General features: G+C 35.6%; 2 protein-coding genes, 1 non-coding gene and 1 pseudogene across 4 annotated transcripts; 2 read left to right on the plus strand and 2 right to left on the minus strand.

Moving 5' to 3' along the window:
* Nucleotides 1-18: 18 nt before the first annotated feature.
* LOC147535880 (Protein kinase superfamily protein) lies at nt 19-6,564 on the minus strand. Its single transcript, XM_086641637.1, has 8 exons — nt 6,045-6,564; nt 5,057-5,479; nt 4,440-4,811; nt 2,578-2,790; nt 2,009-2,380; nt 1,313-1,556; nt 1,088-1,235; nt 19-615 (listed from the first exon to the last, which is right to left on the minus strand). Exons 1-8 carry the CDS (start codon nt 6,067-6,069, stop codon nt 238-240), a joined length of 2,175 nt encoding a protein of 724 aa, XP_086497763.1. The 5' UTR covers nt 6,070-6,564; the 3' UTR covers nt 19-237.
* A 3,391-nt stretch (nt 6,565-9,955) lies between these two features.
* Nucleotides 9,956-10,390, minus strand: LOC147535881 (bZIP transcription factor 53 pseudogene; annotated as a pseudogene).
* A 1,626-nt stretch (nt 10,391-12,016) lies between these two features.
* Nucleotides 12,017-12,088, plus strand: TRNAH-GUG (transfer RNA histidin (anticodon GUG)). Its single transcript has one exon. It is a non-coding gene; the product is annotated as a tRNA-His (tRNA).
* A 1,550-nt stretch (nt 12,089-13,638) lies between these two features.
* LOC147535883 (calreticulin-like) lies at nt 13,639-18,586 on the plus strand. 2 transcript variants are annotated; one of them, XM_086641639.1, is made up of 14 exons: nt 13,639-14,066; nt 15,468-15,575; nt 15,760-15,952; nt 16,051-16,309; nt 16,394-16,450; nt 16,549-16,596; nt 16,684-16,770; nt 17,038-17,095; nt 17,223-17,290; nt 17,387-17,482; nt 17,573-17,620; nt 17,741-17,770; nt 17,863-17,973; nt 18,377-18,586. In XM_086641639.1, the coding sequence occupies exons 1-14, from the start codon at nt 13,967-13,969 to the stop codon at nt 18,386-18,388; spliced, it is 1,275 nt and encodes a 424-aa protein (XP_086497765.1). In that variant the 5' UTR covers nt 13,639-13,966; the 3' UTR covers nt 18,389-18,586. The 2 variants fall into 2 exon arrangements, with proteins under 2 accessions (XP_086497765.1, XP_086497766.1); XM_086641640.1 differs by having other exon boundaries at nt 13,923-14,382; nt 14,527-15,575.
* Nucleotides 18,587-21,707: the final 3,121 nt, after the last annotated feature.

The raw sequence follows: 21,707 nt of genomic DNA on the forward strand, positions 1-21,707 counted from the left end.
AGAATGACAAGCAAAAAGGAAAAGTAAAAGAGTAACCCCTTAAGAAATGAAGCAAAAAATACATGGAATATACAGAATGACATCTATGGACGAGAGAACCCACCCTTAACTAAAGAAATCAAAACTGAAATGTGGTTGGTTCTCTAAGCATAAATCATCACCAATTTCTCTCTGGCACAATTTCTAATACAGTCAGTTTCTGCAGGTATAATTTCATCGTAAAAAGGTCTGAGTTTATCATCTTCCTTCGTGAAGATCTTCCGAGAAAACTTGACTTCTAGTTATTAGGTCATTATCAAAAGTACTTATACCAGAGAATGGACCAGACGAAAACATTGACGAAGTTCCATCTGATTCATATGTTGTGGAAGATTGTCTGAGATTCGGACGGGTAATTGTGGTGTTAAATACCGTATCTTGATACTCTGTATTTCTTTGTACCATTTTAAGTGATTGTACTACTTCTCCCATCGTGGGTCGTTGATTTGCTTCTGGAGCAACACAGGCTGCTGCGATTGTGCAAACACGAACGTAGTCATCTTTAGGATATTTTCCTTCAAGTTTTGGATCGGCAAGTTCCTCTAAACGATCTTTACCTCTTAATATTGGTCTCGACTGAAAGAAAAAAAAATTCAGGCAAAAAAAGTTATATAGGATAAAATAATTTGAACAATCTTAAGTTAAATATCAGAAGAATATAGAAATTAGAAACTTTAGAACTCTAATTTATCAAAAGAGGATGGCAATTGAAAGGAACACAATTTTTGTTACAAATCTCCAATTCTTTTCTGACATGGAAGCCCACTGACACGAGATTTTCTTTCTTTTTAGATCAGAAGAGTACTTCTCTTTTCTTTTCTTTTTTTCCCGATGAGCCAATAGAAAGTTAGTTTGATTGATATACATAATCAGTTGTGTGTGTGTGTGTGTTCTCCCTCATTTGATACATAGTCAGAATTGTTAACACCCAATATGCAATAGCTAATGTAGATTAGAATATATATAAGCATAGATAATGTTGTACTATGCACGCTAGGAGATATCGATTTCTGAGTTATATTCTTAGTACTAAGAAGAAGATACTAACCCAAGTTACGAGGTTCTCCTGGCCTGAAGGTTGTGACATATCAACGGGCTTCCTTCCAGTCAACAACTCAAGAAGAACGACTCCATAGCTATATACATCACTTTTTACTAGAAGATGACCAGTCATGGCATATTCAGGGGCTACATACCTGGAAATGAATTTGCTCCCGTCACGGTTGTTCATTTTACGAAATGTAAGTCATAAGCCTAGAGTGAGAAGACTTACCCAAATGTTCCCATCACGCGAGTAGACAGATAATTTGCTTGGCCTTCTGGTGCCTGTTTGGCCAGACCAAAATCAGAAACTTTAGCATGAAAGTTGTTTTCAAGTAAGATATTGGATGCCTTGAAATCCCTGTGGATGACACTAGGTTGTGAGTCCTCGTGTAAGTAGGCAAGTCCTCTAGCAGCATCTAGAGCAATCTTCATTCTGATTTCCCAGCTCAAAGGACAATTTACCCCCAAGGGACCTGAAACGAAGCACAGTATAAAATCAGGAAATTCCATCGATGTTTCCAAATGATTAAGGTTGTATAAATACCATTCAAAACCAATTGCGAATGAGTGGAAAAGTCCTAGATATTATGTTTTTGGTCATGAGACTCCTCTTGCTCCACATGGGATTATTCTCACGCACCCCTCAAGTGAGAGGTTCTTTTGAGATTAACACGTCTATTTTGTTAGGTTACGTGGAACACATGTGACCACTGGGCCTATCACATGCGGGCCTAGCTCTCCTACCATATTCAGTTCGTGTATGTCTAACTCAAATCAATTGGCAATTAGTAGAGATGTCCTAGATATTATGTAGGTTGTCATGAGACTTCCCTTTGTCCATATAGGACTATATTACTGACCAACACTTATAGAAGCCCGATTTTCCTATTTAAAGAGCAAATGGTCTTGTCATAAGGATTTATACCATGGAGCCAAGCCTCTAAGCTTCCATTTGGAACAAGCTCGTAGCAAAGTAGATTTTGTGAAGCATCACGGTTGCTGTAATAACCCACAAGTTTCACTAGATTGCGATGATGTAGCCGGCTAAGCATCTCAACCTCAACCAAGAACTCTTTATCGCCTTGTTGTCCTCCACTACTAAGCTTCTTAATGGCAACGGCGGTACCATCACTTAAAACACCTTTAAATACCTTACCAAACCCACCCTCTCCGAGCACACTAGCAGATTCAAAGTTATTGGTTGCTTCTTTAAGTTCTTCGTAGGCAAGAAATCGTGTACTTGTAGGATGGGGAAGTGACCCTCCAGCAGGAGCTGAATCAGCAGATCTTGCCTTTTCTGCAAATAACCTCAACGGTAAAGGATTAATGTAAGAAAATATCTTAATTTTTGACAAATACTATAAAATATGGCGGTTGTATTTACTGCTAATGAGTTATGACTTGTGAAACATCAAAAATGAAAAACCAGCACGAGCTGAAAGTGACAGTAAAGCCTTACTAAAAATGTATGTTATGTGAATTAGAACTGCATACCAGTTTCAGTGCTGGGTGATCTACTATTTCGTCTACCACAAGTACAGGAACAAATGATTAGCACGGATATAAGGAAGATGATTAGTACACCGGCACCAATACCTAGACCAAGAACCAATTTTGAACCTCCTCCTCTGTCAGAAGCAACATCTTGTACATAAGAGGAGGGACGATGAGGTGGGACATTCTTCGGTGACAGAGCGACAGCAGGAGCTGTAACCAGAGAGGTAATAATATTAATTGAAACATCCAGAGTACTTTTTCCAACATAAAAAAAAGTAAAATGCTCATGTCAGTTAAAAGCAAAATGACTTGATAAAATTAGTTTTAATGAGGGTAGTTGCTGACTAACATACTGTGTGCAACACATAAAAGGAGGGTATGGTAAAGCAGATATAAATGTATCCAATGTCAAGGTCTAAAGGTAAGAGCCAGAAGATTAACTCCAGACAAGGAACACTAAAACTTTTTGCCGATCGATCTTAAGCTTTAATTTTTTGAATTTTACCCCAACCCCGTGTATAATATTTAAATTGTAGTTCTCCCCCGTGGTTACCTAATCAACTCCCTTTGGCCCATGGTCAAGGTCAATTCATGATAAGCCCATGAATCACATAAGCAATACCAACACTGCGTGCAACCATTACTTCAAAATTCAAATAGCACTACCAAGATATTTGAGCTGACTTGGTCAACGAGGTTTACCCAAACCGTCTCAGTGTCTCACCTTCTGAGCATTACAATAATACTTAATGAATTATTGTACTCCTAGTCTTTCCACTCTTTAGTGTCATTAAAAAGTGACTAAATGTGGAACACAGCCTCAAACAGAAATTAAACCAACCACTGGATTCAAGATGAAAAACGAAACTTTCTAACATCTGTACTTTCCAGCTGACTGAATTAACCAAAACCTTCGACACTCTGTTATCGCATTTAAGTTATAACGAACAAATATACTAGCGTTACAATACTTGTCGGCTGTTGCCGTTGGAGTATTAAATATAGTCAGTTAGACCTTCGTGCAATTTTTGTTGTATTATTGTACATGAATATGTGGGTATATGGGTTTACCCTACAGAGTTGTTTACTAACAGGCTGCCATCATTAATGTTCAAATGGTAGTAATAATAACAATAACAATCATGCAAGTGCAGGAACTTGGGTTTCAAATAAGATCTTCTAGTGCTGAATAACACTACATACTCAGAGCAATATCCTACTGAAATAGGTAAGGTTGAAGTAAAATGTTTAGGATAATAAAATTTCTAGTAGAAAATTCAGACGTTGAATACTTTTCTTTGTTAATAAGGTGAAGTGAAGGAGTTCCAGCTCCTAAGGAGGCCCATACGGGCATCTTGAGAAACATTTACTGTATTGCAAACTAGCATTCATACTCCCTAATACAAAATCTGTTAATGGTGAGTGAGTATTGATTGTAACCACTTCATTCTGAAGCTAAATTGTATTACACTCCCAGCAGTAACTTATCTGACCAATACGAATTTTTGCAGTTCAATCTAGAGTCTAGAACCATGGTAGAACAAAGAAAAATAAAACCAAATATGTCTTCTGCTCATTAGATCGTGCCATTGCTTCCAAAGAGCATTTCAAGAGATAATCACAGGGAAATAGACTTATCAGAAGTTATCTTTTTCCATAGGAAGATCTAAAGCTATAATTCAGAAACGGGTAAGCACTTAGCAGTTTTTTTTCTTTCTAATTAATTCATTAAAAAAAATCACCTTAAGAACAACACCAGCACCGAAATCTAACCAATTATAACTTGCCTAGTTATCCATTGACAGACATAGTATTAGACATTGAATTCCAACAAATGAACAAGGGACAGCCAAAGTTACCTATAGATGGAGGTGGAGGCTTAAACCAGGTTAAATTAAGAAGCTTGTAGTCACTCGCTAGATGAGGATCAAAATGAATCTTATGCATGACAAGCGAAGTATTTATTGCATTCATGTCTTTGGCAGAAAAACTGATCCCTGTATGTGGAGTAATATCAACTGATATATTCAGCCTTGCTAAGGTAAGCACATAAAAGTTGATCATCTCAAACTGAGAACCTTGTAAACCAAGCTGGGTAGCTAATTCTTCCACAAAGAGACTTGAATTCATGCTAATCGAAACATTCAGTAGGAGAAGATCGAGCTTTATCGGATAAACACAATGGCAAGCTTTACTCCCTCGTTTCAATACCATGTTTGGTGCACAACAATCTGCACATATTAGAAAGGCAAATTATTAAGTTACAGCCAAGAAGAATGAATTAAGAACCTACTAACATAACAGAGTTACTAGGGACGATTATCGACTACAATCTGTCATTTCGTTTATAAGAATGTTAAGTATCTGTTTTGAGTCTTTAACTAATTAACCTTGTTTGGTACTTACAAGTGGACAATCTTATCTACAAAGGGTTGCCCAAAATGAAAGGATAAATAATATATAAATATATAGTTACCTGAGTAATGAGGAGAAATTGGTGGCTGGGCTAAACCAGGAGGAATTCTACCAGTACTGGAATGTAATGGGGAACCACCTACCAAACGAGGAGGTAGGAGTCCAGAACTGGGAACTAATAGTGTCCTCTTCAATGATCGAGACGCACGTGAAGCTGATGGAGCATTTCGTGCCATTAATGAGCCAAAAGCAGGAGACGGAGCTGGTACCAACATAGGTGATGGTGCATCAAGTGGTGAAAAACTCTTTCTTCGGAACTGATGATATGATGGAAATTTAACAGGTAGATGAAGATCATCAATAGAACGTATTAGAGATTGTTCTTCAACTAAATTCCGGGGAAACCCTGCATCTATACAAAATGCCATATACGATAAAACCAGCAAAAATTCCACCACTACCCATTGCGCGGATTTCAATCTTCCTGAAAATCATATTGCAGAACAATATTAATATCTCAAAAAACGAAAAATTAAGAGCTCAGATTACCACTGGGGGGAAGCCCACTTTGGTCGGGTGATAACATATGTGTATTTCTACTGAGGGACCTAGGTTCGAATCTTACTGCATCTAAAAAAGAGCTCAAATTACCACTGGAGAGTCCAGACCAGGGTCGGAATCTTACTATACCTAAAAAACTAAGTTATGAATTCTGAGAATCTACAAACCTAAAACCCTTAATTGCATGCTCGAATAACATCATATTTCCCTAAACTAAACAATTAGAAAAAATTCTTGAACGACCTAGAACTCATAACAAGCTCAAATATACAAAAAACACAAATTGAAGCACAATCAACTGAATAAGCAAATCAAACAAGCAAGAAAAAAGACAATTCTAATCATGCAATTCAACATTCCATAAATTTACCGAATCAAACACTCTTATCTCATCACACTAAGTATATTATTAATGGAAGAGATAAAAACCAACATAACTGAAAATCTGAAACTGTAAATGATATAAACGAGCTCGAAGAACAACATACCCTCAGAAATCGAGAATTTCATCATCACTATAATTCAGATCTACGCAAATCTTATCTAATTCCTGTACAGAATTCCTCTATAAAATTTCACAAAAAGAACTTGAAATCTGAATAAATTAGTACTACGAAATCCAGATACAGATACTAATCAGTGAGAAGGAGAAGAAGAAGAAGATGAGTCAAATCGGATTTTGAGAGCATCCGGCGCCATTTCTGGAACCGATTTAAGCTCTTAAAATCCGATTGAGAGAAAATATAGGTAGAAATGAATTCCTCTTTCTCTCTCTAGTCTCTAGTACTATTCCACTGTTTCTCTCTCTCTCTCTCTCTAAGATTGAATTTTCATTTTTGTCCTTTTTGGTGTGAAGTGTGAACTGACGAAAAATAAGGAGCGGAAATATCATCTTCTGCTAATATACGCTTTTAATGACATGTAAGCATTTAACGGTAAAAACGGATCCACGTTACCGTTAGCTCTTTTTTTTTTAATTTATTTTCAAATTTATTTTTTTATATTTTTCTTTTGCGAATTTCATAATGAGATGGCGCGTATTTCACGTACAAAATAGTACCGCGAAAAAAAATTGTGGATTATTAAATGACATAAATACCCTGATTAGCTCATATAGAGTATCTTTCTAGTTTCTATTGGTGTTTGCTATAGGGACGGAGTAAATAGCTGTAGGAACCAAATATATGGAGAGATATATTTTAGAACCCACAATCTTTCTTCTTTCGTATCTATTTTCATCTTTATCATGCAGTCACTTTGAGTACGGATAAGAGTGGACGAAGAGAAAGTGGAGAGAGATGGTAGCAACGGTTGTTGGGCAAGAAGTGGTGGTTGGTGGCGATCTGGAATGGTTATGGTGAAGCCGTGAAGGAGAGAGATAGAGGAGGTAGAAATATGACTAATTAGTAGTATTTGGAACCGAAAAATCAATATGCTTTGTAACCTCATCAAGCCGAGGGAAATGTTAAACCGATCCATCGTTTTTGTCCTATGCACTCACATCTCCTTTGATTTGAAACAAATGATACCTTTGATGTAAGTGTATATAACAGTTATGGTGAGTGCATTTGAAATTTTCCTATTGATCCAAATTGGAACTATTGGTTTTTCTGAAAGTCTTTTATTTTCACAATAATTTTTTCTTTCCCGAAACAATATATTATTTTTTCCAATGTGATACTTTGTTCAGAAAAGAGCTGGAAACCAAGTTGAAATTGGAAGTGGGCAGTCCAATTCAACACACGGATATCAACGAGAGTGATGCTCATACAAAATCAGGTCACTCGTAGTGGATTTTGTCCCAACCTCGACCTATTTTTGGGGAGAGAGTTATTATTTGGGGATAATTTTATTGTTTGAAGTATTATGGACTCTAACCATTATTAAAATTTATTGAGATAACATTCCACCTAAAAGACATATGGCTTTAATTTTTTGCCATCCTTCTTTTAACAAATTAATATATTTATATTTAAGTCTTTCAAATAAACATCTAACTAGATCTTTGATACAAAATCTCACATCAATACATTTTTAGGTAGATCTATTTTTTTTACTTTTCACCTTACTTGTATTATTTTGATGATTTAACCACTGTATTGAAATCTAACACGAATATTACGTGTAATTTTAACGAATATTACGTGTAATTTTAACGAATATTACGTGTAATTTTAGAGTAAACAAAACATGCCCCGACTATGACTTGAAATTAAATAAAACTATTAAATTATGGGTTATTTTCCAAATAGCCCCTAACTTTGTGATTAGCTTCCTGCCTAGCCCCTAACTTTATCAAAAATTCCCAGATGACCCATTTTTTCAGTTACCGTTAGAACACCGTTAACCAGTTATCAACTCTCTCTCCTACATCTCATCACCTCTCTCTGCCACCTCATCGTCTTCTCCGGCGAAGGTCGTCGACCGGCCAATTTTCCGGCCGACGACCTTCAAATATTTAAAAAAATAAAATAAAATTCTCTCTCTAAAAAAACAAATAATATTTTCTCTCTTCTCTCTCTAAATACTCCGGCGAAGGGGTTTCCCTTCGTTGAACAGAACAGCAAGGTCTGTTCGTGAGCAGAACAGCATGGTATGTTCGTGAGCAGAACAGCAAGGTATGTTCGTGAGCAGAACAGCAAGGTATGTTCGTGAGCAGAACAGCAAGGTATGTTCGTGAGCAGAACAGCAAGGTCTGTTCGTGAGCAAAACAGCAAGGTCTGTTCGTGAGCCGAACAGCAAGGTCTGTTCGTGAGCAGAACAACAAGGTATGTTCGTGAGCAGAACAACAAGGTCTGTTCGTGAGCAGAACAACAAGGTCTGTTCGTGAGCATAACAACAAGGTCTGTTCGTGAGCATAACAACAAAATTAAAAAACCCCTTCGCCGGAGGAAAACCCCTTCGCCGGAGTATTTAGAGAGAAAAAAAAAATTTAGAGAGAGAGAGGAGAGAGAAAGAAAACAAAAAAATTAAAAAAGTATTTGAACGTCGGCCGGAAAATTGGCCGGTCGGCGACCTTCGCTGGAGAAGACGATGAGGTGGCAGAGAGAGGTGATGAGATGTAGGAGAGAGAGTTGATGACTAGTTAACGGTGTTCTAACGGTAACTGAAAAAAGGGACCATCTAGGAATTTTTGCTAAAATTATGAGCTAGGCAGGAAGTTGGTCACAAAATTAGGAGCTATTTGAAAATAACCCTTAAATTATTAATCTTGTTTAGCAATAGTCGTTTCTGAGGAATAAGTATTGGAATAAGAAGTGAAAAAGATTTCGAAACTAAACTCAATAACAAAAGTGTTTTTAATTTAAGGATAAATTTGTCTAAGTTAATAGCTTATTACGTCAAAGTGTCCTACACCACCCAAAACAATTACACAAATACAAAACTTGTTAGACATCAATAAATATTCGTAGTAATGTATGTACACACAAAAAAAATTTACTTAACGTGATGACTCATCTTCACTAATACCACAAAAGAGTTCAAGGTTTAATTACGATCTAGAGTCTGGACCGTTCTTTTGCCTATGTTCTTCACCATGTTACAGATTAAGTCAACATCTTTGGTACACTTAGCGTGACGGTGGCACCAATACAACTGGCTTAACATAATAAATAATAGCAAGTTATAACAAATCAAGGCCGCGGCTTTAAGGAATAAAAGAAAATCTCGGGGGAATAAAATCAAAGTAAATCAACCCACCAAATGCTCAGATTCTGACTAACAAAAGATAAATAATATATTCACATCATTGAAGAAAGAATTTTTTTTTCACAAATCTCTTTTAAAAGATTCAACCAATCCACCTGCTCCTCTAAAATCTAAAATTCGTCTAAACTTTCATATGACTATCACCATCTTTACTTCATCCAAAAAAATTCAGGATTTTGAATTGTTAACCCTCTACCTTTCATTGAGAGTTGATCACCATCTCCATGTTTTCTTTTACAAAATAAACATCAGAGAATTTTTTTTTTTGTACTTAATCTCAATAAGAAACCCCAAGTTATTGTTTCTATAGGAAACCCTACATCAGGGAGATAGAGATAGATAATTTAGAAAACCTAGATTAGAGAGAGAGATAGAGAGAAAGAAAACGATAGAGAGAGGGGGGAGAGAGAGAACAGCAAAGAGAGAGGGGGATAACGACAGAGAGAGAATGGGGGGAGAGAGAGAACGACAGGGAGAGGGGGGAAGAGAGAGACGGAGAGGGGGGAAGAGAGAGAGAGAGTTTGTTAGAGAGAGGGTTTGTGAGATTTAGGGGGTTGACAACAATCATGTCAATTTTTGGTCTAAAAAGAAAATATGTTTGTTCCTTAGAGATTTTTTTTTATTCCCCAAAACGGTGGCCCAAATCAAATGTCAATTAGAAAAGAGGAACAAGTAAACACCCATGATTTCAATTATGAAACATATTTGCAGAGGCCATGATAGGTTGAGATGAGCAAGGAAGATGCCATGGTTTCATCAATGGATCAGGAATTTCTTCAATATCAACAGATAACCCACTAACCTCTTCAACAAATCTAAGTAGAGAATTCAAACCCTCTAATCTATCGCTTAATTCCATGATTTGACTTCTCAAAAACTTATTCTCTGATTCGAATTTGTTGTATATATCACTAGTAACACTAATTTGTCTCAAAATTTCATTATTTTCATTCTGAAATTTCACTACTTGATTCAATAAATCATCCAAATGTTGTTGTTTCTTCATCCTTGATCTCCTTGCTGATTCTCGATTCGAAATCATTCTTCTCTTTTTCTTATCATCAATCATCGTATATTGTGTTTCTCCTTCTGACCCAGAGCTGATTTGATGCACAAATGCCATAGTTTCTTAATTGAGCAAATATTAGGTTTACAATTACAGGTCAATTAGGGTTTATTTGGATTAAATGAATAGGTTTTGAAATGAAATGGTTAAGATTTGATAGGAGAGAAAATTAGATCATGAAATAACATAAACCCAGTATAGTAAAATAACAGAGAAAGATTGGAGAAGAAGAAATCGACGCAAAAGAATGGCGTAGTTCATATAGACTAGAGATTTGATTTCTTCAGGAAACAGGGAGAAAGTCAGATATGAAACAGGAGAGATGAGATCAGATATGAAACAGGGGAAATCAGACAGGAAAGAGGGGAAATCAGATAGGAAACAGGGGGAAATGGTTTAGTTTTGAACAATCAAAAACAACCCAGAAAAGATTATGATGAATTTAATGAAAACACTTATCAAGTACCTCCAAAATCTAGGGTTCAGAGAGAGAGAATTTTGAAATTGCTTGGTGTGGAGAAGGTTTTGGGAAATGGATTAGAAGGGTTTTTATAGTACTATAAGAAGATAAAGATGAAAGAACTAAAATTGATTTTTGTTTCTTTCTTTATTGTTATCTACAAGTTTGAATACCACCAAGAGTCAAAAGAGAGATATGGATAAGTTCTAGAGAGAGAAAGAAGAAGAAAAAGAGGTGGAAGGAATGCTCTAACAAGAAGAATCTTGGTGGTCTTAGATTTGCAAAGAAATTGTGGCTATTTTGACAACCCACTCATAGTTGGATGTTTACCATAATTAGGAACGTGGTATTAAACATTATTAATGAATTTAGGCAGATAAGGATTAGAATTTAGAAAAATACTAAATGATCCCCACAATGGGATACTCTCTGATTTGGAACATATTCCATAGATACCTCAGATAACGACTTTAAGGGGGAAGCCTTGCCTCAAAGTCACCTTTGATTCACAGATCAACTTTACTACCAAAATAACATTTAGCGAGTCACAAATTGAGTTAGATATCGATTCATATTCAAAGTTTTTAATTACCAATATAGAAATTGTGCAACCATTCTAATCCAAACAATTTATGTGATGTAACTACGTCGTTCGTTGTTGTTAAGAGTAAGAAAAGCTCGAGTCTCCCGTTATCCTTGAAGTACTTGTTGTTTCACAGTTTCACTATAATAATAGTTGTTTCTTTAATTAAGCTTCAGGTGATGATATAACACGACTTTAATAGTGTATAATATACTAATTATTTAACACATTTCTACAAAAACTATGGGAAAAAACGTGTTTTGATCTTGTAATTTTCTATCTGCTAATACCCAATCTTGAGAAATTAGACAAAACAAATTAATGTTTAGCCCCCCGAGATTGGCATGTCTTAACTTTGCTTACATGTGAAGGTATATTACTCGAGTCATCACCAACTTGGGGTCCCTCACCGAATAGAAAAAAGTTGACAAAGAATCACTCTTTCTGGATGGTTTCAGAATTGTACCCATCTTTGAATTTATAATCTCATATAATATGTAGAGAGAGAGAGAGAGAGATTTAGGGTCAATGAGTGTATATCTCAAGTTGGATTAGTCAAAATTATTTGCTTAACTAATTTGGTGACCTTTTTTTATAGAAAATGGTTTAGTAATATTATAAGTGCAATTTTGAACACAAAGTGGCTGTAGTTTAGTGGTGAGAATTCCACGTTGTGGCCGTGGAGACCTGGGCTCGAATCCCAGCAGCCACATTTTTTTCCACTTTTTTTATGTCAGTTGTGGAGACTTTCCGCCACGCTTTTTGATTGACGTTTAGCAACAACACTTTTGATAGTCCAGGCAACAATTTTCATACCCCCACACGGCGAGACTATGGAGCGGGCCCAAGCTGACCCAATATGTGTTTATTGCAAGTGGCCCCAGGGCACCATCTTGACCTGTCCCCTGCTATAAGAGGTCCCAACCGTGTAGCCGTAGTTGGACCCAATACGTCGCAATAAGTCCACAAATACGTCGGCATAAACGGACACAAACCGTTGCCAGAAGCCCACAAATATGCCCCTATAAGTGGACCTAAAATAAGTCCACCCAGTGACCCAGGGGTATCTCCTTAGCTTTTAGAAGTTCAAATAATACCAAAGACATAAATTTGATTCTAAGCAAAGTCATGTCAAAATTATAAGGATGAAAAATGATGATTGTGATTGGTGATATCCCACTTCTTAATCAGCCATATGATGCTCAAATGTCCACCATTTCAGTAGATAAAAGAAGAGCAGTTGAATATCAGACATATCCCACCTTCATTCCTTTTCCTTTAAGTATGTCCAATGTGGAATTAATACTTTAAGATAGATCCTTCATTAATAATAACCCTAATTGATCATATCCACTGCATTTATTATTCTAAATCGTGTTATTGTTCAGATCTACAAATGTGGGGACTTGAACCAAAAATATATTTCCGACTAAAGTTAGCAACAAAGAATTATGGAGTAATAAGATGACACTTGCCTATTTAGACGTAATAACAAAAGAACTAGTAAGTCGTGGTTAAAACTCAACTATGTTCGTTGTCACAATCAGATTAACTAGCCAATTTACTCTTTATATTGCAGTAATTTAGACTTGGTTGGATGACTATCCGGTTCAACCCAACATGCCTCGCTTGTCGAACTAGTTTTTCTAGGCCAGAGAGGTCAAGACCACTCGACTCGTGAAATTTCAATACAACTCCCGCAAGGCCGCAAATTTGACCACACATCGAAAAGAAAAGAAGTGAAGCCCCATAGATAAAGACATTTCGTAATTTTCGCCTGAGTTAGAAAAATTCATTTCTATTGGTTAGTATATATGTTTGCCTCTCGAAATATCATCAATCAATCAAAAGTCAGAGTTCATATTTTCTTCTGAAAATATTTCTTTACCTGACACTTATCCCGATCGATTTCTAACCGAGAGAAGTGTCTGGATAGGACTTAGACAAAGAAAATAAATCTATCTAAATGTGACTGGACACATTTCGCCTGAAATAGGTGTCAGGCAGAAAATTACGGTTGTTTTTTTTCTTTCTCATCACACGCGCAAAGTGATGATTTTTATTCCCACATCAGTAAATCCTATATTTTGTGATGGGCAATATTTGTAATTTTCGTAAATCATTTTTTGTGTTTCAGTGATTTTTTTTCCTTCCAGACGTGAATTGGGCCTAAATCTAACTGAACTAATTTTTTTCTTTCAGATGATGTCACACCTGAGACCTCTTGGATTTGGATGCCTTACCAATTGAGCTATCATTTTCAATGAGTTTTTTTAGAGAGAGTATTTAGAGGAGAGAGAGAGAGAGAGAGAATTAAATATGTTAGAGAACTAAATGAAGGTTAAGTGTGGGAGACAAAATATAAAGTAACGGTCTTTTGACGTTAACAGTCAAAGGGGGATTATCTGAGTATTTTTGATAAATCAGGGGCTGTACGGGAAGATGGTCATAAACTAGAAGGTCATTAGGGAAATAACCCTAAATTCGAATCCAAAATAAGAATCGGTAGTACTATATTAACTGATTCTTCCTCACTTGTTAGTTTCGTCACAATTCTCTGAAACATTTTCTTTCTCTGGTTTCTGCGACAATGGCGATCCATAGAGCAAGAATTGCTTTTCTCTCTCTCATTGCTCTCTCTCTATTCGTTATTGCTAACGCCGATGTGTTCTTTGAAGAACGTTTTGAAGGTTTAATCGATTCCTTCAGATCTCTGTTTATTAATTTGATCTCTTGCTTTTATCTCGTTTTGTTTCAATCAGCACTTGAATTTTGATTCATTATGATTTAATGAATTTTTCTGTTTAGATCTGTTTGTTTCATGAGAGATCGGATTTATATTTGCTGAGTTTTTTTTTAGGATAAGAGTATTAGAAATGAAAATCATAGAGTTTTTTTGATTCATTATGATTTCAATGAAGTAGATCTGAGTATTTTTTTTTATTTATCTATGATAATTGTATGATTAATTGTCTATTGAGTTACTATTGATGATCATTATCAATAGTTTGATTCATTGTTTTGCTATTTTAAGTATGATCTCGTTCACTAATGTCTGTGTGTCCGTTTGGCTAAGATTTGATTTGATCATCTTGTTCAAAGAAAAACAAAATTGATTTGATCGTAGAATGAATGGATCATTATCAATAGTTTGATTCATTGTTTTGCTATTTTAAGTATGATCTCGTTCACTAATGTCTGTGTGTCCGTTTGGCTAAGATTTGATTTAATCATCTTGTTCAAAGAAAAACAAAATTGATTTGATCGTAGAATGAATGGATCATACTATTCGAGCAATCGGATCATAGGTCTAATATTTTGCTTTAATTGAGTAAGACCTGTGATTTCTGTTCTGATTTTGTTGTTGCATTATTGGATACGGTATTGTGAATTTGTGATAGTCCCACATCGCTCACAAGAGTGTCTGTAGCCTAGACTATAGGTGTACCACTAAGTTTGGTATGTGTCGACGTCCTTTGGTGGGGGGGCTCGTGTAACCTTCGTCAAGAACAAAACTCTATTTGTGTGAGGTGGTAAAAGTGGGGACAATATTGACAACTACTATTTATAGCTGCGGTATATTTTTACTATTTCCCTAGACAATGTGTACTCTTTACTATGCAATATTAATAGATACACCTACTCCCATATATTTTATCTCTATAAAATATAAAATCTATCTGGTTAATTCATAAAATTCTTTTTGTTAACTATTAAACTAGTAGAAATTATAGATTTTTTTACAAAGACTCTGGATTCATTAAGACCAAAAATTTCTATATGCTAATTTTGAAGTACTGGATCGCGAACCCACCCAAAAAGGTATGGATAATCGAGTACGTGGTGCGCCAGGGGAAGAAAGTATCTGGTAACATTGGTTTCATTCCTTGCTTGTATGACTAGGCAATTTAGTGCAATGATTCTGATATTGAACAATGTTAAAAAATTGCACCTTATTTTTTGTCTTCATCACTATTTTCGGCTACCCATTTTTAATGATATCCAGTACCCATGTAGTTCTATAAATCCTGCTTGTATGTTTTTAAAAACTATATTAACTTTAAATCCTAATTGTGGGTGAAATGTTAAAGATGGATGGGAGAACCGATGGGTTAAATCTGACTGGAAGAAGGAAGAAAACATGGCCGGAGAGTGGAACTTTACCTCCGGTAAATGGAATGGAGATGCAAACGACAAAGGTAACTATCATAATATCCTATATATCCATCTATGATTATGGAATAATACTAATGGGAGGAGGAATGATTTCAATATTATTGATCTCATTAAAAGGGTTTTGCAATTTTCGTTTCTTCGCCAGTTCTAAAAACATTTGGCTGATGATTACTAAGTTACTGATTTTGATTTTGATGTCTTTGTTAGGCATCCAAACCAGTGAAGACTATAGGTTTTATGCTATCTCAGCTGCATTCCCTGAGTTCAGTAACAAGGGTAAGACACTGGTCTTCCAATTCTCTGTTAAACACGAACAGAAGCTTGATTGCGGTGGTGGATACATGAAGCTGCTAAGTGGTGATGTTGATCAAAAGAAGTTCGGCGGTGAAACCCCTTACAGGTAAATATTACTTTTCTGTAATCCGTATAGAAATAGTAGATTTTTGGTTTCTCACTCTTATGGTTCTAACTTAGTATTTCTCATATTTTGGCTTCCAGTATTATGTTCGGTCCTGACATTTGTGGGTACACCACTAAGAAGGTCCACGCTATTCTTTCAAAGAATGGAGAGAACCACTTGATCAAGAAGGATGTTCCTTGTGAAACTGACCAACTTACTCATGTCTACACTTTCGTGCTTCGTCCAGATGCTACCTACAGCATTCTTATCGACAACACTGAGAAACAAACTGGAAGTTTGTACAGCGACTGGGATATTCTCCCACCAAAGAAAATCAAGGATCCTGAAGCCAAGAAAGTAAGTATCTCTAGACTCTATGTATTAGCTACCAGCTTCTTTCAAATTTATGGCATTGGGCTTAACACATTTTTCAATATACAGCCGGAAGATTGGGATGACAAGGAGTACATTCCTGACCCCGAAGATAAGAAGCCAGAGGTATCCACGAATCACGATCTCAACATTTGAGATGCCTTTTTTAAATTCGGTCGCTGCAATTCTTTTTGCTAATTGCAATTCTGTCTTTATCTATACAGGGTTACGATGATATTCCCCAAGAGATTACTGATCCTGAGGCGAAGAAGGTATTTTGTTGATTATTAGTTTATGCCTTTTGACAAGTGATGACTGCTTAGATGTTTACTCTATACTAAACGACAATGCTCATTTAGCCAGAAGATTGGGATGAGGAAGAAGATGGTGAATGGACTGCCCCAACCCTTCCCAACCCTGAATACAAGGGACCATGGACACCAAAGGTATGCAAGTCGCCCTAGCAGTTATCTATATTGTCCCCGCTTTTGACACCCAGACCTTAGCCCAACAAGTACGGGGTTTTGTTTTTGAAGAAAGCTCCACGAGCCCACCCAAAAGGCATTGACACTTTCAACGCTTGAGCATGCACCGATACCCTAGGCTCTGGATGCTCCACAAGCGATTTGGGACTATTAGTACTACATCATGTTCAAATTTAGATGCCGGTAATGCTACTTCTACTGAACATTTTGTTTTCTCTCTACTTGCAGCAAATCAAGAACCCTAACTACAAGGGCAAATGGAAGGCACCTTTGATTGATAACCCAGGTTCGTACCATTACTTCATTAAAGCTTTTAAATAGTTGTTTTGTTCCTTGTCCTGTCTAATAAAGGTTAAAAGTCTTTTTATTGCTTAATCTTTATCAACTCTTCAATTTCCTGAATATTTTGACAGATTTCAAGGATGACCCTGATATTTACGTGTATCCCAATCTGAAATACGTAGGCATTGAATTGTGGCAGGTATATCTACCGATACATTCCTTAACACTTTTAGGTTGTTTTCTACTTACCGACTATATACCAATTGAAATAGTTGTATACCTATACATGTTACAGGTAAAATCGGGAACTATGTTCGATAATGTGTTGGTTGCTGATGACCCTGATTACGCCAAGCAACTAGCAGAAGAAACATGGGGAAAGCAGAAAGATGTAAGCTACTTTGGTATTCTTGCATTATTATTTAATCTCTCTCAGGCATCTTACAAGTGCTAATTTATGTTAAAAATCGAAATTCTGTAGGGCGAAAAGGCAGCCTTTGATGAGGCAGAGAAAAAGAGAGAAGAAGAGGTAATGTTTTTTACTTTTACCTTATCTTGATCAGCTTCATTGTTCAAAAGTCAAAACTTTATACCAAATTGTTTTTCTAATTCTAGTGATATAACCCTTCTACTTTTTTTTTTCTAGCAGGAACCAAAGGATGATCCAGCTGATTTAGATGTAATTCCCTAAAACCTAACTTATTTGAACAAACGTAGTTTCTGTATTTGTACTTGGCTCTTTTTCTTAATCTCGTCATTGTGTCTTATCAGGACGACAAGGAAGACGATGAAGATGACGCAGATGTTGATGCAGACGACAAGGCCGACGCAGAAGACGATGATGAAGGTGACGACGATAACGATCATGAAGCTGATCCACATGTAAGACTTCAAAACTTTCATCTTTCATTACTTTAAACCCTTACTGTTTAACAAGTAAAGAAATTCGGTTTGGATGGAAATTTTGGTAGACATGGAAATGGAAATATTTCGGTCATTTCTTCGAAATTTATTACCTTGACAAGGCATTGTTAAGAGAAATTTAGTTAAATTTCGGTAGACATGGAAATGGAAATATTTCGGTCATTTTGACCGGAATACTTCGAAATTTATTTCCTTGACAAGACATTGTTAAGAGAAACATAGTTATATTTCGGTCTCGATGTAAATTTCGGTAGGCATGGAATGGAAATATTTCAGTCATTTCAACAGAAATATTTCAAAATTTAATTCTTTGCTATTAAAATCCTTGCTCACCTTTCCTTTTCCTATTGTTTACTTGCAGGATGAATTATAAGCAGGCGAATTAGATGATCTCAGATACAGACATTGGTTGTTCTGTCTAGGAGATGAGTTTGAGGTTATATGAGATGAACATTAGATGTTCAAATAATTTTTCTTTTTTCGATTCTCTCTTTCAAATTTTGATGTAGAAACTTTTTAGGGAAAAGCTCTATTATTGAGGGTTGAATTAAGGAAAAAATGTTCTGAATTCTTTCTGGTTCTGATTTTAATCCTTCTGAACTGAGTTCTAGTCCCGGTTCTTCTTCTTCTGTTCATGCAATAGCAAAGATATTGCATTCATTACAGCCATTGTTCCTAAAGAGCTTCCATGTTACAGAATGATTCAACCAATTCATCAATTACTTCATAAACTCTCTCAACCTTATTTAGGTTGGCATTAGATTTAACAACCTCTCCGTCACTCTTCATTTGACACGAAATTTTCACTCGACAAGTTTACTTATCTTTGCCCTATTCTTGTACCTCTCCTTTACTCTCCCCTCGACAGGAACTTTTCACTCGACAGGTTCACTTACCTTTGCCTTAGTCTTCTAAGGCCAGTTGTCAATGTAAGGAGCGTGTACCATTTTTCGATTTAGAGGGAGAGAGAGAGTCGTAGAAGCGGAATGCTAAGATTTGAGTAGCTCTCACCAACGGAACCATGTAAATCATCTTGTGTTTTGTGCGAGTAGTTTATCTTGGTTTGCTTGTTCTTCGGCGTAACAATCATCAACCCCATCATTTGTTTGTAAATCAAATTTAAACCCTAGAAAAAGCTCTAGAAATATATGACCCAACAACTCAAAACTGGCATTATCCATTTCAAAACAAACTTAAAAGACCTCAAAGAGTGGTAGAAGCCACAAACCTTGTCCATTAAAACAAAGAGACCAAATTTCCTCCCTCTCTTAATCAATCTCTCAATCTACATTTGAACTCCTACAACAAGCCCTAGAACTAAAATCCCCAAAATTCAAACATGGCATATGGAGAGTTTGGTACAAAACATGAACTTTTACAATTAAAACTATCTAAACTACTAGAAGAAAAGGGAAATTCTAGCCCCAAATTCAAAACCCTAGATTTTATTGGTGGTTACATTTTTTCTTGTAAATGAGAGAAGAGAGACTATGAAAAGGAGTATGGCAAACAACATGAAATTTCACAACAAGAATGATTGAAACAACAATAAGAAGAAGAATGATGAACACAAGACAAGGGCAAAGTGATACCATTACAAATGCACATTTACTATCAGCAAAGGTTTCTTTCTCATCTTCTTCATCATCTCTGATTGGAAGAGCATAACTTGGTTGAGGAGCTGCCATTTTAAGATGATCTGTAAAATGGGTTGAGACAAAATAGTGAAAGTAGTGAATGGAGATGGAGTTTTTTGTGAGCTATTTTTTCAGAGAGAGAAATGTTTAACCTCCATTAAAAAGACAAACTTTAGAGAGAGAGAAAGTCTTAATACACTTTACAGGTTAAAGATCACTTCATTGGAGGTACAACCCACATGAACCTCATTACCTAATCCCGATTCTGTAATTTATGAATTGTAGTTAGGTGGAGCCCTGGAGGTTAACATTAACAACAACTCTAATCTAGGGGTTCTAGCTCCCAATTTTTAAAGCCTATAAATTTCGGAGCCCCTCAACTTTTTCAATTTCAGTTTCGGGCTCCCAATCAAATTTATGCTCTTATATGATGTACGTACCTGTGCGGAAATTTGGTTTCACCTTTTACCTATAAATTATTAGTTCCAATATAAAATTTAAGTTTGATATTATTCTATAGAGAGAGGATTCAAAAGATAACAAAACCTTAGAGAAACAATACAAAAAAAAGATGAAAAACAATAAATAAAAAAATCAGATTAAATTTGATGAAAAAAAAAAAAAACAAAACGTTAGAGAAACAATAAAAAAAAAGATGAAAAACAATAAATAAAAAAATCAGATTAAAAAAAATTAAAAATAGGAAGAAGAAAGAAAATGGGCCACCTCAATCTGACCGTTGGGAGCCCCAACGAACCAAACCAACCGAATCCTTGAGAGATAAATCTCAAAGTAAAATCCTCATCAGAAATCCTCCAAAGAGAAGAAACTGGAGATTAAATATAAAACCCTAGACAGAGGAACTTTCCCTTTCTTTCTCGTAGCCAAATTAAAAAAAAAACGACTATTAAGGCATGTTAAAATACCCAAATTACCCCTATTCATTTATAAAATTTGCGAAGACCGATCCATGAGTCATGACAGTGTGGGTGGTTTGAAATCTAGTTGACAGCTCTGGGAGGCGTTTATGTTTTCTTTGTGATGTTCTTTTGCTGCACTTTTTCTTTTTTACGTTTTTTATCTCTATTTTGTGTCTTTTTCTTTGCCATTTCTCTCGGCTTCTGTAACTCTCTTTCTTTCATATATTTAATCAAAGTATTTAAAAAAAAAAAAAGCCAGTTGGATTGGTGGGATGAGGCAGCCCCAGACCACCAAAGTTGGAGTTGCTCTCAAAATCCGTAAACAACTTTTCCAAGTCTTAAAACTTCTTCGGATAATATAAAGTTTTTATGAGACTGATCCTTGAGTCGTAGCCCAAATACATATTACTTAAGTTTAAAATAATATTTAGTGCAAAAAGTTTTAAATTTAAGATCATCCATTGCACATTTTAAGATCATTCAATGCACAAAATCTCTTCGAAAATGAAGATGTGTGTGTATATAGTTTAGGAGTTAAACTCACTACTTCAAAAGCACTCGTCCATAAACAGATCACTGGTTCGAAGAACATAAAGAAATGAGCTTTTCATGGTGTCAGTTGCAATCTAAATTTGTTTGTGCTTATACTTCATAAAATACTAAAGCGTTATACTCGTGGGTTTTCTCTCAGACCATTTTATTTTTTAAATCATATGGTACACATTTAGGAAATTTCCTCAATTTTGTATATAATCAATGATCATACACTATACTATTATAGTTTATTTTAAACCCACATTACCAAAACTTTCCAAACATCAAAATATGAAACTTCTTGGCTGTACATAACTAATTATGACATAGATGTCAACTTAATCACATAACAATATTTCTCTTGAAACAACAGTAATATCTTATTAATTTAAAATAAAATCTCTTCTAGATTGGCAATAGGGTGCATCATGTTCCACCCAACTAACTGACAGGCGGGTGCCAACAAAACCCTAAGCAACTAATTAATAATATAAATAAAATAAATAAAATAAATAGCAACATAACAAAATGATTAACTTCTTTTACATTAACATACTATAATTATATTGATAGTAAACATCGGTCTCAAGTATGTGTTTAA

Source organism: Eschscholzia californica, unplaced genomic scaffold (genome assembly GCF_041429995.1).
Source record: "Eschscholzia californica isolate CP2 unplaced genomic scaffold, dmEscCali1.0.p SCAF_5, whole genome shotgun sequence".
Taxonomy (NCBI): domain Eukaryota; kingdom Viridiplantae; phylum Streptophyta; class Magnoliopsida; order Ranunculales; family Papaveraceae; genus Eschscholzia; species Eschscholzia californica.

Excerpts from the sequence above, each read along its gene's own strand:
- LOC147535880 (XM_086641637.1), bottom strand. The coding sequence starts at position 6,069 with ATGATGAAATTCTCGATTTCTGAGG. Across the intron at positions 5,480-6,044 it reads GAAATTCTCGATTTCTGAGG|GAAGATTGAAATCCGCGCAA; the intron begins GTATGTTGTTCT and ends TATGATTTTCAG. Across the intron at positions 4,812-5,056 it reads AATTTCTCCTCATTACTCAG|ATTGTTGTGCACCAAACATG; the intron begins GTAACTATATAT and ends TAATATGTGCAG.
- LOC147535883 (XM_086641639.1), top strand. The coding sequence starts at position 13,967 with ATGGCGATCCATAGAGCAAGAATTGCTTTTCTCTCTCTCATTGCTCTC. Across the intron at positions 15,953-16,050 it reads GGCGGTGAAACCCCTTACAG|TATTATGTTCGGTCCTGACA; the intron begins GTAAATATTACT and ends TTTGGCTTCCAG. Across the intron at positions 16,771-17,037 it reads AGGGACCATGGACACCAAAG|CAAATCAAGAACCCTAACTA; the intron begins GTATGCAAGTCG and ends CTCTACTTGCAG.